Source organism: Bombina bombina, chromosome 3 (assembly GCF_027579735.1).
Source record: "Bombina bombina isolate aBomBom1 chromosome 3, aBomBom1.pri, whole genome shotgun sequence".
NCBI lineage: Eukaryota > Metazoa > Chordata > Amphibia > Anura > Bombinatoridae > Bombina > Bombina bombina.
In genome coordinates, this window is record NC_069501.1 from 705,805,513 (window position 1) to 705,824,811 (window position 19,299).

The 19,299-nt window shown below is 37.3% G+C and overlaps 1 protein-coding gene across 1 annotated transcript in view; it reads left to right on the plus strand.

Annotated features, from left to right (window-relative positions):
• CAMKK1 (calcium/calmodulin dependent protein kinase kinase 1) overlaps window positions 1-19,299 on the plus strand; it is an 882,751-nt gene that overhangs the window by 328,995 nt on the left and 534,457 nt on the right. Inside the window, exon 5 of the mRNA XM_053707509.1 lies at window positions 79-132. Within this exon, the coding sequence (XP_053563484.1) occupies window positions 79-132 (54 nt within the window). The remainder of the gene's footprint in view (window positions 1-78; window positions 133-19,299) is intronic.

Genomic DNA, 19,299 nt, shown 5'->3' on the forward strand with positions numbered 1-19,299 from the left:
TTTCTATTCCCATCTTTTGTAAGGCAATGCTGGTATTGGTATTAGTAATAATAATTGTATTTTTTTTTCTCTTTTCAGGGCTCATATGGTGTTGTAAAGCTGGCTTATAATCAAAGTGACGACAAATATTATGTAAGTGATATTTGATTTACCCGATTTTTAATTAAATTGTCTTTTTCTACATTTGTAAATTTAGTGTTTTTAGATCTCTTTATTAGTGGTTGTGTGAGGCACTGATAGTGCTAATGTATAATAGACATCAAACAGTTTTTTTGTTTTTTTCTGGAGATAGTAGAATCCACTATGCAATTTCTTCAGAATGTTATTAGGCATGCAGATTGGAATGATTTGTAGAATGAAGAACGTCTGGCAACAGCAGCGCAATAAGAAACATTTGCAGCAGACATAATGCATTGAAGAATGTGTGTTTATTATTTGTATTAATATTACGTTTTATTCATGAGGTATTAACATGTTTCTAATTAGAACACAATGGTAATATATATTGCAAAATGATTCTTAAGTAACAAATGTCATATAAATATGCAAATGACAATGTGCGAATGACGCAGATGGACCTGCTTAAGTTTTGACTAAACCCCAATAATAGCTGCACTGTTCAACTTACTTAAAGGGACATTAAACTCATCTTGTTTTGTGTAAAAACTGTAATTTATCTTAGAAAAAATGACAAAAAGTACATTCTGTAACCTAGGTTTACAAAATGCAGCAAATTGCCTATAACAGCTATTTGGTTTGCAGCAGGTTACAGAATTAGATTTTTTGGCCACTCTAGGGAGTGTAGGACAAGCACAATTTTACAGAGTCCTTTTAAGGAGCCTACATTGTATACAATGAGTCCACCATAATTGTTTATGTAAATGTTTGCATTTCTATAACTCTAAATGTTTCAAGTAAAACATGAATATGTTGCAGAGCTTTTGTACAGTAAATATATCAGTAGAAAATAGGGTTGCCAGTTGTGAGCCCCACCCTTTATCCCGCCAACCGCCATGTATATTTTTCACATCTGAGCAGTTGTATCCCTTTGGTTGCCAGTAATACATGTACATATTAATGATTTGTCCCCCTTGACTGCCAGGAGCATGCACACAAAGAGTAATGATTTAACACCTCATGTCTGTCTGTAACACATGTAATAGAAAATGCACAGTGTTATTTCTTTTTGGGCCATGTTTGTAATTCATAGAAACATAGGAGGCCCTGTGCATTTAGCTGACAGGGGACTTTAACAATACCGGACATTTAAGTGTCCTTTTCTCCTGTTAAGTGTAGTCAGTCCACGGGTCATCCATTACTTATGGAATATTTCTCTTCCTAACAGGAAACTGCAAGAGAATTACCCAGCAGAGCTTGCTATATAGCTCCTCCCCTCACCTGTCATACCCAGTCATTCTCTTGCAGCCTAACTAGATAGGAAGCTGTGAGAGATCTGTGGTGTTTTTTAACTTAGTTTATTTCTACAATCAAAAGTTTGTTATTTTTAAATGGCACCGGAGTGTGCTGTTTATTCTCAGGCAGCATTAGAAGAAGAATCTGCCTGGGGTTTTTTTCTATGGTCTTAGCAGACGTAACTAAGACCCACTGGCTGTTCTCATCTGAGGAAAAGTGAGGTAACTTCAGAGAAGGGGAATAGCATGCAGGGTCCCCCTGCAACAAAGAGGTATGTGCAGTAAATTATTTTCTGAGGAATGGAATTGACTGAGAAAATACTGCTGATACCATTGTAAAGTAAGTTCAGCCTTAAATGCAGCGATAGCAACTGGTATCAGGCTGATGTGTGTGTGTGTGTGTGCACTGAATGTATTTTCTAAGGAATGGAATTGACTCTGAAAATACTGTAAATACTGAAATAATGTATGAGCCTTAACTGCAGTAAAAGCGACTGGTAGCAGGCTTGTAAATAATAATACATAACTTTTAAATGTATGTTTAAAACGTTTACTGGCATGTTAATCGTTTTTGTGAGGTACTTGGTGATAAAACTTATTGGGGCTTGCTTTTTACCACATGGCCATTTTTGTTTTCTGCATAGAAACAGTTTCTGAGCTTCCCCACTGTTGTAATATGAGTGGGAGGGGCCTATTTTAGCGCTTTTTTGCGCAGAAAAAATTCAGTCACAATCTGTCTACTTCATCCTCCATGATCCCGATCGTCTCTAGAGAGCTCAGGGGTCTTCAAAATCCATTTTGAGGGAGGTAATCAGTCACAGTAGTCCTGTGACAGTGTATTTGACTGTGAGAAAAACGTTAATTATATAATTGTTATCCGTTTTTGGGTACTAAGGGGTTAATCATCCATTTGCTGGTGGGTGCAATCCTTTGCTAACTTAATACATTTACTGTGAAAATTTGGTTGCTATAACTATTTTTGTTCATTGTTATTTCAACTGTGTCAGTTTTTCTGTGCTTCTTAAAGGCACAGTAACGTTTTTTATATTGCTTGTAAATTAATTTTGAAAAGTATTTCCAAGTTTGCTGGTCTCATTGCTAGTTTGTTTAAACATGTTTGACTCAGATGAATCTCTTTGTTCACTATGTTTAAAGGCCAATGTGGAGCCCAATAGAAATTTATGTACTAATTGCATTGATGCTACTTTAAATAAAAGTCAATCTATACATGTAAAGAAATTATCACCAGACGACGAGGGGGAAGTTATGCCGACTAACTCTCCTCACGTGTCAGTACCTGCGCCTCCCGCTCAGGAGGTGCGTGATTTTGTGGCGCCAAGTACATCAGGGAGGCCCTTACAAATCACTTTGCAAGACATGGCTACTGTTATGACAGAAGTATTATCTAAGTTGCCAGATTTAAGAGGTAAGCGCGATAGCTCTGGGTTAAGGATAGAGCGCGCGGATGAGATGAGAGCCATGTCAGATACTGCGTCACAGTTTGCAGAACGTGAGGACGGAGAGCTTCATTCTGTGGGTGACGGATCTGATCCAGGGAGACTGGATTCAGAGATTTCCAATTTTAAATTTAAGCTAGAGAACCTCCGCACATTGCTAGGGGAGGTATTAGCGGCTCTGAATGATTGTAACACGGTTGCAATTCCAGAGAAATTATGTAGGTTGGATAAATACTATGCGGTACCGGTGTATACTGACGTATTTCCTATACCAAAAAGGCTTACAGAGATTATTAGCAAGGAGTGGGATAGACCTGGTGTGCCTTTTACCCCTCCTCCCATATTTAGGAAAATGTTTCCTATTGACGCCACCACACGAGACTTATGGCAGACGGTCCCTAAGGTGGAGGGAGCAGTTTCTACTTTAGCTAAGCGTACCACTATCCCGGTGGAGGATAGTTGTGCCTTTTCAGATCCAATGGATAAAAAATTAGAGGGTTACCTTAAGAAAATGTTTGTTCAACAAGGTTTTATTTTACAGCCCCTTGCATGCATTGCGCCTGTCACTGCTGCGGCAGCATTCTGGTTTGAGTCTCTGGAAGAGGCCATTCGCTCAGCTCCATTGGATGAAATAATGAACAAGCTTAAAACACTTAAGCTAGCTAACGCATTTGTTTCTGATGCCGTTGTGCATTTAACCAAACTTACGGCTAAGAACTCCGGATTCGCCATCCAAGCGCGCAGAGCGCTATGGCTTAAATTCTGGTCAGCTGACGTGACTTCTAAATCTAAATTGCTTAATATTCCTTTCAAAGGGCAGACCTTATTCGGGCCCGGCTTGAAAGAAATTATTGCTGACAGTACGGGAGGTAAGGGCCATGCTCTACCTCAGGACAGGGCCAAATCAAAGGCCAAACAGTCTAATTTTCGTGCCTTTCGTAACTTCAAGGCAGGAGCAGCATCAACTTCCTCCGCTCCAAAACAGGAAGGAGCTGTTGCTCGTTACAGGCAGGGCTGGAAAGTTAACCAGTCCTGGAACAGGGGCAAGCAGGCCAAGAAACCTGCTGCTGCCCCCAAGACAGCATGAAGAGAGGGCCCCCTATCCGGAAACGGATCTAGTGGGGGGCAGACTTTCTCTCTTCGCCCAGGCTTGGGCAAGAGATGTCCAGGATCCCTGGGCGTTGGAGATCATATCCCAGGGATACCTCCTGGACTTCAAGACTTCTCCTCCACAGGGGAGATTTCATCTTTCAAGGTTATCAGCAAACCAAACAAAGAAACAGGCGTTTCTACGCTGTTTACAAGACCTCTTACTAATGGGGGTAATCCACCCAGTTCCGCGGACGGAACACGGGCAGGGATTCTATTCAAACCTATTTGTGGTTCCCAAAAAAGAGGGAACCTTCAGACCAATCTTGGACTTAAAAATCCTAAACAAATTTCTAAGAGTTCCATCATTCAAAATGGAGACTATTCGAACCATCCTTCCCATGATCCAAGAGGGTCAGTACATGACCATGGTGGACTTAAAGGATGCCTACCTTCACATACCGATTCACAAGGACCATTACCGGTATTTGAGATTTGCCTTCCTAGACAGGCATTACCAGTTTGTAGCTCTTCCCTTCGGATTAGCTACGGCTCCAAGAATCTTTACAAAAATTCTAGGATCACTTCTGGCGGTACTAAGACCGCGAGGCATAGCGGTGACTCCGTACCTAGACGACATTCTGATACAAGCGTCAAGTTTTCAAACTGCCAAGTCTCATACAGAGATAGTTCTGGCATTTCTGAGGTCGCATGGGTGGAAGGTGAACGTGGAAAAGAGTTCTCTATTACTTTCTTTCTAGGGACTCTTATAGATTCTGTAGAGATGAAAATTTACCTGACAGAGGCCAGGTTATTAAAACTTCTAAATGCTTGCCGTGTCCTTCACTCCATTCCACACCCGTCAGTAGCTCAGTGCATGGAAGTAATCGGCTTAATGGTAGCGGCAATGGACATAGTACCATTTGCGCGCCTGCATCTCAGACCGCTGCAATTGTGCATGCTAAATCAGTGGAACGGGGATTACTCAGATTTGTCCCCCCTACTAAATCTGGATCAAGAGACCAGAGATTCTCTTCTATGGTGGCTCTCTCGGCCACATCTGTCCAAGGGGATGACCTTTCGCAGGCCAAATTGGACGATTGTAACAACAGACGCCAGCCTTCTAGGCTGGGGAGCAGTCTGGAATTCCCTGAAAGCTCAGGGATTATGGACTCAGGAGGAGAAACTCCTCCCAATAAATATTCTGGAGTTAAGAGCAATATTCAATGCTCTCCTAGCTTGGCCTCAGTTAGCAACTCTGAGGTTCATCAGATTTCAGTCGGACAACATCACGACTGTGGCTTATATCAACCATCAAGGGGGAACCAGAAGTTCCCTAGCGATGTTGGAAGTCTCAAAGATAATTCGCTGGGCAGAGTCTCACTCTTGCCACCTGTCAGCGATCTACATCCCAGGCGTGGAGAACTGGGAGGCGGATTTTCTAAGTCGCCAGACTTTTCATCCGGGAGAGTGGGAACTTAATCCGGAGGTCTTTGCTCAACTGGTTCGTCGTTGGGGCAAACCAGATCTGGATCTCATGGCGTCTCGTCAGAACGCCAAGCTTCCTTGTTACGGATCCAGGTCCAGGGACCCGGGAGCGGTGCTGATAGATGCTCTGACAGCCCCTTGGGTCTTCAACATGGCTTATGTGTTTCCACCATTCCCAATGCTTCCTCGTTTGATTGCCAAGATCAAACAGGAGAGAGCTTCGGTGATTCTGATAGCGCCTGCGTGGCCACGCAGGACCTGGTATGCAGACCTAGTGGACATGTCGTCCTGTCCACCGTGGTCTCTGCCTCTGAGACAGGACCTTCTAATTCAGGGTCCTTTCAAACATCCAAATCTAATTTCTCTGAGGCTGACTGCATGGAGATTGAATGCTTGATTCTATCAAAGCGTGGTTTCTCGGAGTCGGTTATTGATACCTTAATACAGGCTAGGAAGCCTGTTACCAGAAAAATTTACCATAAAATATGGCGTAAATATTTACATTAGTGCGAATCCAAGAGTTACTCATGGAGTTAGGTTAGGATTCCTAGGATATTGTCCTTTCTACAAGAGGGTTTAGAAAAGGGCTTATCTACTAGTTCGTTAAAGGGACAGATTTCTGCTCTGTCTATTCTTCTACACAAACGTCTGGCTGAAGTACCAGACGTTCAGGCTTTCTGTCAGGCTTTAACTAGGATTAAGCCTGTGTTTAAGTCTGTTGCTCCGCCGTGGAGCTTAAACTTAGTTCTTAATGTTCTTCAAGGCGTTCCATTTGAACCCCTTCATTCCATTGATATCAAGTTGTTATCTTGGAAAGTTCTGTTTTTGATGGCTATTTCCTCGGCTCGGAGAGTCTCTGAGTTATCTGCCTTACATTGTGATTCTCCTTATCTGATTTTCCATTCAGACAAGGTAGTTCTGCGTACTAAACCTGGGTTCTTACCTAAGGTAGTTACTAACAAGAATATCAATCAAGAGATTGTTGTTCCATCTCTGTGTCCTAACCCTTCTTCAAAGAAGGAACGACTTTTGCATAATCTGGACGTAGTCCGTGCCCTGAAATTCTATTTGCAGGCAACTAAGGATTTTCGGCAAACTTCTTCCCTGTTTGTCGTTTACTCTGGACAGAGGAGAGGTCAAAAGGCTTCGGCTACCTCTCTCTCTTTTTGGCTTCGTAGCATAATACGATTAGCCTATGAGACTGCTGGACAGCAGCCCCCTGAAAGGATTACAGCTCATTCTACTAGAGCTGTGGCTTCCACCTGGGCCTTTAAAAATGAGGCCTCTGTTGAACAGATTTGCAAGGCTGCGACTTGGTCTTCGCTTCACACTTTTTCAAAATTTTACAAATTTGACACTTTTGCTTCTTCGGAGGCTATTTTTGGGAGAAAGGTACTTCAGGCAGTGGTTCCTTCTGTTTAATGTTCCTGCCTTGTCCCTCCCTTCATCCGTGTACTTTAGCTTTGGTATTGGTATTCCATAAGTAATGGATGACCCGTGGACTGACTACACTTAACAGGAGAAAACATAATTTATGCTTACCTGATAAATTCCTTTCTCCTGTAGTGTAGTCAGTCCACGGCCCGCCCTGTTTTTACGGCAGGTCTAAATTTTAATTAAACTCCAGTCACCACTGTACCCTATGGTTCCTCCTTTCTCGTATGCTTGGTCGAATGACTGAGTATGACAGGTGAGGGGAGGAGCTATATAGCAAGCTCTGCTGGGTAATTCTCTTGCAGTTTCCTGTTAGGAAGAGAAATATTCCATAAGTAATGGATGACCCGTGGACTGACTACACTACAGGAGAAAGGAATTTATCAGGTAAGCATAAATTATGTTTTTCTTGTATAGATTTTCTGGACAGCCTGCTAAAATACTGGATTATCCGGTTGAATATCGGACACCTGGCAACCCTAGTAGAAAATGATGAGGTTATTGTTATTTTACCTTTTTAGGTTTCTTAGGACCCATGTCATTTAAAGGGACAGTATACACCAATTTTCATATACCTGCATCAAATAAACTTTATTATAAAAAAGAATATGCAGATACTGATATAAAAATCCAGAATTAAAAAAAAAAAAAAAAACTTACTTAGAAGCTCCCAGTTTAACACTGTTGATGAGGTTAGGGTGGGACACCCACTTAAAGGGGCTGGGAAAGCATTAAAAGGCAGATACTCCCTTCTCCCCCTCTTCTTCGTGTAAAAAGACCCATTACACAACCATGAGTTTGTATACATCAGTCTACATTGAAAACTTTGAGGGCTTTGTTAGGAGTCTGAAAATCAGCGCAATGTTATTTAAAAATAAGCAAAACTATACATTGTTACAAATACACTCCCAGATGGGCTATATAAATGGATCATCTACAAAACATTTATGCAAATAAAAATCTAGTGTACAATGTCCCTTTAACTAGTTGTTTCTGACCTCCTAAACCAAAGGGTCATCTACTCCGTTTTCTAAACAAAGCAGGGTCCAAAGAAAGCAGCTAGTTTCATCCAGTTTTTAACTTGAGACATCTGATTTAAGGAACACTAAATGCAGTAGAATTGCATAATTTAGAAGTGCATAATAAAAAAGATAATGCATTAACATCTACTCTGAATTTCAAATAAGCAGTAGATCTTTTTTCTGGCAATTTAATTTTTTCTCACATTATCCGGTCCCCTATATTATGTCACTGACATCAGCCAATCACAGACTAGTATACTTGTATCATATGAGGTCTCAGGTGTTAGAAAGGCAGGAAAAGAGCTTTAACATAGAGATACATACATATACATGTCTTAATATGTATGTATATATATATATCTGTGTTCATATGTATTTATATATGTATTTACAGACATAAATACACATATAAACACATAAATACATATGTATACACATGTAAGTGCATTGGAGCCATTTGCAGTTAAATAAATGAAAACATGAAAAAACATATTTATGCAATATTCATATTTAATAAAGGTTTTAACTATGTATTTGCTGTAAATATTATACATTCCAATGTTCTTCACATAGGGGAATATTTTCTATTTATTTTTAAATAGATATTTCTATTTATATCTATACCTATATATAATTTTATATATATATGTATGTATGTGTGTATATATGTGTATATATATATATATGTCGAGATTTGAAAGGAAACCAATGGCACTACTAGCGTATATGACCTTATTCCTACACTTATTTAATAATTTGTCAGGATGTGGGTGCTGTGTATAAAACCGTATTTAGCAAAGAAAGAGAAAGTATACACTTATAGCACTCCTAGGTCTGTAAATGAATTAAATCTAACTGGATGATACAAATTATTCCCTAAGGAATAAGTGGAAGGGGAGAAAACAGATTACAATTAAAATATAACTTTTATTGGGTTTACGTTAAAAATAGGAATACACTTAAAATCACTCTTAAGCACCGATTTTCCTGATGTCAGCAAATTAGTATAAGTCAAGGTTATTGCTCCTAGTACTTAGGTGTTGATTGTGGGCTGGAATAGGTGCTGCTATATACTTGTATCAGGGGACCTGATATACCAATTTATTGAAGTCCAAAGATACTAATTCTTATGTGAGAATTAAGTATATGATATATTCTTTATATCTCAATAGTGATATATCTTAGCGTAGCCTGATTTAGATTAAATACTGGATATATAATTTTTAATATTTCTGCTTGTTGCCAAGGTGGAATTATATATACCCAATTGATTATTGGATTCTAAATAGAATCTCTTGACTCCGCTTTAGAGTATTAGCAGTTGCCTACCTCCGGATTGAAGAGTAGGTTGTTCCCTCCATTATAACAAAAGCTAACCTTCATATATGTTTTTAAATTGTATCTGAATAATTGAGCTACAATTTTATCTTTATTGAGACAATGTATATTATTGTTGTACTTAATAGACTTATGTGTGTTGGTTTCTCTGCGATTGTGAGTGACATTCGTTGCTGTTTGGTGTACTTAAACAATAATTTCAAAGATTATATTCTTTAATCTTTGCACTTAAACTGTATGTGCTTCCGACTTGTGAATCATACACAGTTTGTATATTATGAATGAACTTCGGTAAGATTTATCTGCTCACAGTTTCTTTAATATCAGTTTAAATAGCTCTCTGTGATGCGGTAGTAGATAACCTTATATGTCGCAACTTTGGAGCTTATCTGATTCTATCATCACAGAATGATTAAATACCCATCTGGATAACTCTTAATATACTAGTGATTAAATAATATAGTTTCTTAGTATAATGGAACGTATCTGTTCTCAGTGACAACAAAGTTTAAACAGATAGATGTACAAGCATTCCGCTTATTTTGTGAGTCTCTAAAATTGTAACCTAATGTTCATATCAATTTCACACTTGCAGTAAATTATACTTAATCTGTGTACATTTCACTTTGCATACAGACAGGATTGCCCCAGAAATAGGTTTGTGCACTGTTTTGTTGTATAAGCTGTATTAACGGCAAAAATTATGCATACGTGATCAAGCTGCACATACTCATCTAGTCCAAAGCTAATATGATAGTACTCTAAATATATTTTGTGCACCTAAGTTATGTAAAACACAGTTATCTTACAACAAGCGGTATCATGGATGTGGATGTATACCAAATACAGCTCGAAATGAGTTAAATTATTAGGCAGTAGCGCCAAACAAAGTTCTATTGTTAAGTCTTTATATATTTTGCAAATTTAAGTTAGCTCATATAGGAGAGATAGTACTTGCAATAATATTCAGTACCAGCACCATATATTCAACACCTGATTAGATCTGAGCGTTCATTTTCAAGTGAAACCGTGGCTGACTACAGTAATTTGCGGTAGCTTAAGGCTGTCTAAAAACACAGGAGCTCCTAGGACTCCTCACCATTGCCCTATCGTCCCTAACATGTTTCGCAACTAACCGTTGCTTTTTCAAAGGTGAACGCGCCGCAATATTCGCGGCTATTTAAGGCCGTTAGAAACACGCCCCCAATAGGCGTGTAATGTAATTCAGACCAATGATGTGAGATGAACTAATGATTGACGTGTGAAGACGCATCTGAATACTACTGTTAGAGCAGTTCACTTAATTCTAATTATGAGCTTATTCTTGAGTTCTTCCCAAGCCTGAAATTAAATACTGATGCGAATATGGTATAGAAAAAGCAATTAATCTTTTTGAAAAGTTTAATTTTCCAAATATGTTGACAGAGGTGGCTGATATTGTATTAACCACAATTACTCTGTGCAAAAGTTAATATCATTATGCTGAAGTGTTATTATTTTGTTACTATACCTAACTATACCTATGATTGTGATCTATGTGAAACCCAATATATAGTATATGGGGATGATTATATTGTGAACTAACGTGTTGCATCGTGATTCCAAACATAAGATGACAAATAATAAATAAAAGGATTCATCAATACAGTACAGGAATAAATCAAAAAAAAGGGGGGAGAGAGAATGTGTGTTATGACATCAACCTGACTGGAATTGCTGTGTACATTATATTGTGAACAGGGGGGATTATTAATCTCGTGTGTGGTTATAATCATTGTAGAGGAGATATGAAATAAAGGGGATATATACAATACTATAGGGGCGTGAAAAAACCATAATAAAAAATCACTTTCCGTGGTGTTGAAGTGAGTGCACCATCACTTGTCTAGTGACTTAGTGTGTGAGTGTGTATTACGTGTAACGTTGACAACGTACTGTTTCTGTGATTAGCTGTCTACCTTCCATAGACAATCAGATTTTACAAAAAAGGGGTAAAATTATTTACTTCATTTAATCCATATGGTTGGACTGAGTTCAAGAGAAAGATCCATTTGCTCTCTGCTCTGAGCAGGACGTCCTCTACATTACCACCTCTTATGCCCAAATGTATTTTCTGGATCCCAAAGCATTTTAGATCCGACTGTTTGGAATTATGTTTTTTCAAGAAATGTCTGGCTACAGATGTCAAATTTTTCCCTTCTTGCAGATCTTTAGTTGCATTTTTTATATTCCTCAGATGTTCTTGGAGTCTTAGTCTTATTTTTCTTGTTGTCATGCCAACGTATACCCTTTTACCCTTTTATTTATTTTTTTATTTATTATTTGTCATCTTATGTTTGGAATCACGATGCAACACGTTAGTTCACAATATAATCATCCCCATATACTATATATTGGGTTTCACATAGATCACAATCATAGGTATAGTTAGGTATAGTAACAAAATAATAACACTTCAGCATAATGATATTAACTTTTGCACAGAGTAATTGTGGTTAATACAATATCAGCCACCTCTGTCAACATATTTGGAAAATTAAACTTTTCAAAAAGATTAATTGCTTTTTCTATACCATATTCGCATCAGTATTTAATTTCAGGCTTGGGAAGAACTCAAGAATAAGCTCATAATTAGAATTAAGTGAACTGCTCTAACAGTAGTATTCAGATGCGTCTTCACACGTCAATCATTAGTTCATCTCACATCATTGGTCTGAATTACATTACACGCCTATTGGGGGCGTGTTTCTAACGGCCTTAAATAGCCGCGAATATTGCGGCGCGTTCACCTTTGAAAAAGCAACGGTTAGTTGCGAAACATGTTAGGGACGATAGGGCAATGGTGAGGAGTCCTAGGAGCTCCTGTGTTTTTAGACAGCCTTAAGCTACCGCAAATTACTGTAGTCAGCCACGGTTTCACTTGAAAATGAACGCTCAGATCTAATCAGGTGTTGAATATATGGTGCTGGTACTGAATATTATTGCAAGTACTATCTCTCCTATATGAGCTAACTTAAATTTGCAAAATATATAAAGACTTAACAATAGAACTTTGTTTGGCGCTACTGCCTAATAATTTAACTCATTTCGAGCTGTATTTGGTATACATCCACATCCATGATACCGCTTGTTGTAAGATAACTGTGTTTTACATAACTTAGGTGCACAAAATATATTTAGAGTACTATCATATTAGCTTTGGACTAGATGAGTATGTGCAGCTTGATCACGTATGCATAATTTTTGCCGTTAATACAGCTTATACAACAAAACAGTGCACAAACCTATTTCTGGGGCAATCCTGTCTGTATGCAAAGTGAAATGTACACAGATTAAGTATAATTTACTGCAAGTGTGAAATTGATATGAACATTAGGTTACAATTTTAGAGACTCACAAAATAAGCGGAATGCTTGTACATCTATCTGTTTAAACTTTGTTGTCACTGAGAACAGATACGTTCCATTATACTAAGAAACTATATTATTTAATCACTAGTATATTAAGAGTTATCCAGATGGGTATTTAATCATTCTGTGATGATAGAATCAGATAAGCTCCAAAGTTGCGACATATAAGGTTATCTACTACCGCATCACAGAGAGCTATTTAAACTGATATTAAAGAAACTGTGAGCAGATAAATCTTACCGAAGTTCATTCATAATATACAAACTGTGTATGATTCACAAGTCGGAAGCACATACAGTTTAAGTGCAAAGATTAAAGAATATAATCTTTGAAATTATTGTTTAAGTACACCAAACAGCAACGAATGTCACTCACAATCGCAGAGAAACCAACACACATAAGTCTATTAAGTACAACAATAATATACATTGTCTCAATAAAGATAAAATTGTAGCTCAATTATTCAGATACAATTTAAAAACATATATGAAGGTTAGCTTTTGTTATAATGGAGGGAACAACCTACTCTTCAATCCGGAGGTAGGCAACTGCTAATACTCTAAAGCGGAGTCAAGAGATTCTATTTAGAATCCAATAATCAATTGGGTATATATAATTCCACCTTGGCAACAAGCAGAAATATTAAAAATTATATATCCAGTATTTAATCTAAATCAGGCTACGCTAAGATATATCACTATTGAGATATAAAGAATATATCATATACTTAATTCTCACATAAGAATTAGTATCTTTGGACTTCAATAAATTGGTATATCAGGTCCCCTGATACAAGTATATAGCAGCACCTATTCCAGCCCACAATCAACACCTAAGTACTAGGAGCAATAACCTTGACTTATACTAATTTGCTGACATCAGGAAAATCGGTGCTTAAGAGTGATTTTAAGTGTATTCCTATTTTTAACGTAAACCCAATAAAAGTTATATTTTAATTGTAATCTGTTTTCTCCCCTTCCACTTATTCCTTAGGGAATAATTTGTATCATCCAGTTAGATTTAATTCATTTACAGACCTAGGAGTGCTATAAGTGTATACTTTCTCTTTCTTTGCTAAATATATATATATGTGTGTGTGTATATATATATATATATATATATAATATATATAATATATATATATATATATATATATATATATATATATATATAACATTAAAATTATGGTGGAGATAAAAAATTGAGATTAAAATACTCCATAACTCAAAATGAAATCAATACAAATATTTGCATAGGAAATTAGTACATGTAGGCAAGATTCCCCGCTTACTTTTCCCCATAAATACTCCATATACAATGTTACCAATGCACAAGAGAATTCTGGGTAAGATATGCAAATTAGATATGCAAATTCTCAGTTTTTTTGCTTCAAATACTGTTTTAACACAGCGATCCTTTTAACAGGATTATTGCAGCAATACAGAAATCACTGCGGGGAATCTTGCCTAGATGTACTAATTTCCTATGCAAATATTTGTATTGATTTAATTTTGAGTTATGGAGGATTTTAATTTCAATTTTTTATCTCCACCATAATTTTAATGAAATGTTTTATATATATATATATATATATATATATATATATATATCAAAATAACAAGAGCTTTCGGAAGAGTTCCTTCCTTTATCAAGTCTAAAGCAATACTGACCAATTCAATGGAATTTACAGATTGTATCTTAAAACACAGAATAGCTAAGAAGACAGTTAAGCGAGAGGAGGAGGTGTCGTAAAAATCATGAGGGGGGCTTAGGTAACAGGCAGACAGTGTCCAATGTAGGAGAACAGACAGGGGAAATATATAGCTTTACATAGAGCATATACTGACATAAAGTTATATATCAACATTGAATCAATATCTATAAAGATGTGAAATTGTATATACAGGGGGAATACAAAAGTTAAAAAAGACAAAAGTGTGGACACCTGTGTACCTTTGTAAAAAGAATGTGGAATATACAATGTAATTGACTAAATGAAAGTACATTACAAAAAAATTTGATAATGTGTTAAGAATCCAGAGTCTACATTTAGTCCAGAATTAAACAAGTTAAAGTGCATTATCATTTTCATTTCAAAGGTTTTTCTTTCCATGGTGTTTTTGAAGTTGCCTCTGAGAATTTTGATTTTGAGGTTTTGGATGGAGTGGTCAGATTGGGTGAATATATATTATATTATATATGGGTGAACATATATACACACATACATACATACATACATATACATAAAATGATATATAGGTATAGATATAAATAGAAATATCACACCTGCACCAGGACGCAACACAAATTTGGACAGCTATATTGAAAGCTTCCGGTTGAGAACTGCATCTCTGCTCAACACACAGCAGAAAAAAATAATGTATAACCTCTCACACGCTCAAAAAACTTAAAAAACTTAAGAAATAATGAAAATATTACCATTAAGCCTGCGGACAAGGGAGGAACAGTGGTGATCATGAATACACAAGACTACATCACAGAGGGAAATAGACAATTATCAGATCAAACTTATTACAAAAAACTGGAAAAGGACCCCACCCGGGAATACACTTTGCAACTTAGAAAACTAATTAAAACATTCCCTAAACACACGCAACATAAACTGGACAAACTGGTGCCCTCTAACCCTAGCATAGGGACATTCTACATGCTCCCAAAAATCCACAAACCAGGGAACCCAGGAATACCAATAATAACAGGCATGGACACTCTGACTGAGCAAATATCGGGCGTAGTGGAGAATATTCTTAAGCCTTTAGTTATTAACACCACTAGCTTTATAAAAGACACCACTGATTTTCTTAACAAAATCAGCCAGATAACAGAATTGCCAGAGGATACTATACTTGTGACAATGGATGTGGAATCCCTGTACAGCAATATTCCACATAAAGATGGTATTGATGCCGGTTTAAACTTTCTTTCCTCCGACAGCCCTAACCAGACATATAGTGCTTCTACAGTCAGTAAACTTACAGAATTTATACTTACAATTATTTCATCTTCAACCACTCCATCTACTTACAAACCATGGGAACAGCCATGGGTACCAAAATGGCACCACAGTACGCAAACCTCTTCATGGCTGACTTAGAACAGAGATTCCTAGCCACTCACCCTCACAAACCCTTTAAATACTTTCGCTACATAGATGATATTTTCATCATATGGACAGAAGGAGAAAAAAACCTTGAACATTTTCATAAATCATTTAATCTATTTCATGCATCAATCAAGCTTAAAATGAACTTTTCTAGAGACTGTGTCAGCTTCCTGGATACAACAATATCCATCACAATTGGCAAACTGCACTCATCTGTATACAGGAAACCAACAGATAGATGCAGCTACCTCCACAGCTCCAGCTCCCACCCCAATCACATTAAAAAATCCATAATCTACAGTCAGGCTACAAGATACCACAGAATTTGCTCAGATACCAAGGACCGTGACAAACAACACATCACACTGTCCCAGTCATTCAGAGAAAAAGGTTACAAAACAAGGATTATAAATAAAAACATTAACTCTGCCCTCAATACTCCACGTGAACACTTACTACAATACAGGGAGAAGAAAAACATATCACGTATCCCACTAGTAGTCAAATACAACCCTGCTGTGGAAGGGATATGAAAAATCATAAAAGACTTACAACCACTACTCCTAGAGGATCCCACACTCAAAAAAATCTTTCCAAAACCCCCAATCCTGGCATACAGACAACCACCTAACCTAAAGCAGAAACTGGTACATAGGAAGCTACCCCTTGAGAAAAAGAACACTCAGAATGGAACCAAGTGCTGCTATAAAGCTCTCTGCAAACTGTGTCAACACGTTTGTGAAAGCAGAACAGCAAATCACAATAGCTGCATTGCATTTTATGGCAACAGGCTCCTTTCAGGCAGTTTCTAGTGTCATTATTGGAATGAGTCAATCTGCTTTTTACGCCACTTATCCAAAGTCATAGATAAATAAATATAATATCAAATAAATATTACAAAAATAACGCTCTGTAATCACTCTTCAAAAAATTTTGAACAATAATAAAGTTGTTTAGATAAGTTGAACTTTTATAGGAGCAAAATTCTATTCCCGCGACTACTATGACGTTTGTGACACCTTGCATGTCACGTGTTAATAATTGGCCAGACAATTCAACTGAAAGTTAAGTACATCAGCTTAGTCGCGGCAAGCGAGGCGTGTCTATTTATTGGGGGATTATTAGTACATAGCGACAGCGTACACCATTTCGCCCGCGGCGAGTAACGGCGAGTTTATCCGCGTCTACAATGACGGATGAATTGACGGCTAAGTACATGGAGCCCTTAATCTGTAAATGCCATTGAATAGGTCAGTATTGCTTCAGACATGATAAAGGAAGGATCTCTTCCTAAAGCTTGTCAACTTATAAATGTATAGCTAATCCAATAAAAAAAGTATAATTGCTCAATGCAATACTCTTGTTATTTTGATATCTAAATCTCTGGACTCACACGGCTACTCCAATTAACGTATTAACGTGTATATATATATATATATATATTTATGAATAAATAGAACTATGTGAAAAACATTGGAATGTGAAATATTCATATTTTCATGTCGGGTTAGCGCACTTGAGAAAATGAGATTGTGTTTATGCGCGAGTGAGTTTTTTCCCCCACTTTTTTGCTCCATTGACTTCTATGGGGGATTAGATTATTGTGCGCACAATATTCTAAGTTCAGCTTTTTTTTTTTTTCTTTATACATTTTTATTGAGGTTTACAACAAGTACAGAAATATGCTCATGTACATCAAATATTAGAAGTAACAGTATGTTGATTGAACAGTAAGAAATTTAACAGCAAATACGTTATCGTACAAAATAAAGATAAAACCTCTTTTCATAATAAGTACTTTCCTATGCATGAGTAATATGGTAGAATAAGTAGGGATGTTACATAAAATTTGCAAATGTTATCAATATTATATTATACTGCAGGATGTACTCATGAAGGACATGGTTAAGGTGCGGCATAGTCAAGAGAAACCGCATGGTTAACCCTCCTAGTTTAGGAGGTATATTATGATATATGGGGGGGTAGTTATTAAAGCGCAGTAGGTGCCTTATAGACTAATTATATATTGGATTGGAGTTATACCTAGTGCCAGAGATCCCCAAGTTCTATATTCATACAGCTGGCATAGCTTATGGAACTTATTTGAAATATGATGTATAGTAGGACCATAGATAATAATAGCAATGCATGTGCAGCCTGCACTAAAACATTGTCAGAGACTTCAAAGTGGAACTATTTATCCCTGTGTCCCTGTATATCCATTTCCTCACTAACAGGTCTTGAATTTGCACACTACGCCTCATATTATGACAACCTAATGTTCAGTAGGATACTTGTAAACTAAGCAGCTAGACCTAGTAGCAAATGGATTGTAGCTTCTCCCAGTAGTAGGCATACCAGTTTGGATTAAATTTAGCAAATATAATGAGCTCTATGGTTTGTAACTAGATGCGCTATACAAGCGACACTTATAGTCTGATTAGTCTAAAATGTGAGAAATTACCATACATAAGCGAGCTATAGGCATAAGCAAAAATGGACTATGTGAGGTGGGATGGGGCCTTTGCAATATACAACACACTTTATTATAAGAAACTGCTTCTAGAATGTTAGGGGACCTTGTGGCTTGGGTTGGCATGGTAACAGATGACAAACTCTCTATAAATTGGATGACAACAATGGAGCAGCATCATTACAGGAAGGGGACAAAGCAATTGAACATTAAATAGCAACTACATTGCTGGACATAATAATTGTTAAGGCGCAGCCTCGGCCGCTGGCAACGCCTACAATATAAGGGTATGAGACTCATCATTCAAAGTATGGAGTCCCCAGATGAGTTCTGGTAAGTATTAGTAAGAGTATAGAAATAAAGAATGTCTCACACGAGTGATGAGGCTACTATCCCACCACTCATTTTTAAGCGGAGGCAGGTTGCAGAGAAAAACACATCATGTAAATGAGGAAATGAAGCCTCAAACAAAAAAAATATAAACAGTACAATAGACATTTGTACATATATGCGAGTATCTATTACTCAGTATGATATCCATTGTTTCACTTGGAAAGGGGAATCCTATTGAAGGCAAGAAAATTACAAAATAAATTCTAGATCTATCTAGGTAATATATTGTCAACCAACTGAAACTATGAAAACATACCCATAGGAAACCGCATACCATTTTATATATAAAGTAAAGCGTATGGTAAACGTTGATTAGAAATACACACAAAGATAATCCCCAACTGCAGTAGCAACCAAAACTACCCTAGGCAATAATGGCTAGCATCAGCAACAGGGAATAACAATGTAGGTGGTTCCTCAAAGTTTTGTAAACATTAACAAATGTCCCATATAAATAACCCCCTGAGTCTACTATGGGGGCAAAACAACTGTTGCCAGTACTTCGAGTTTGTGAGATAAGACTGTCATTTCGCAATTGAGAGAAAAGGTGCAGCTTCCCGCGTTGCACGATAGGCATGAAGCATGATAAAGATAGCTGCACGTGGGAGGCATCCCCCCTCACCTCTCCTGCCCTGGGATCGATCTGTCTTGATGGGGAG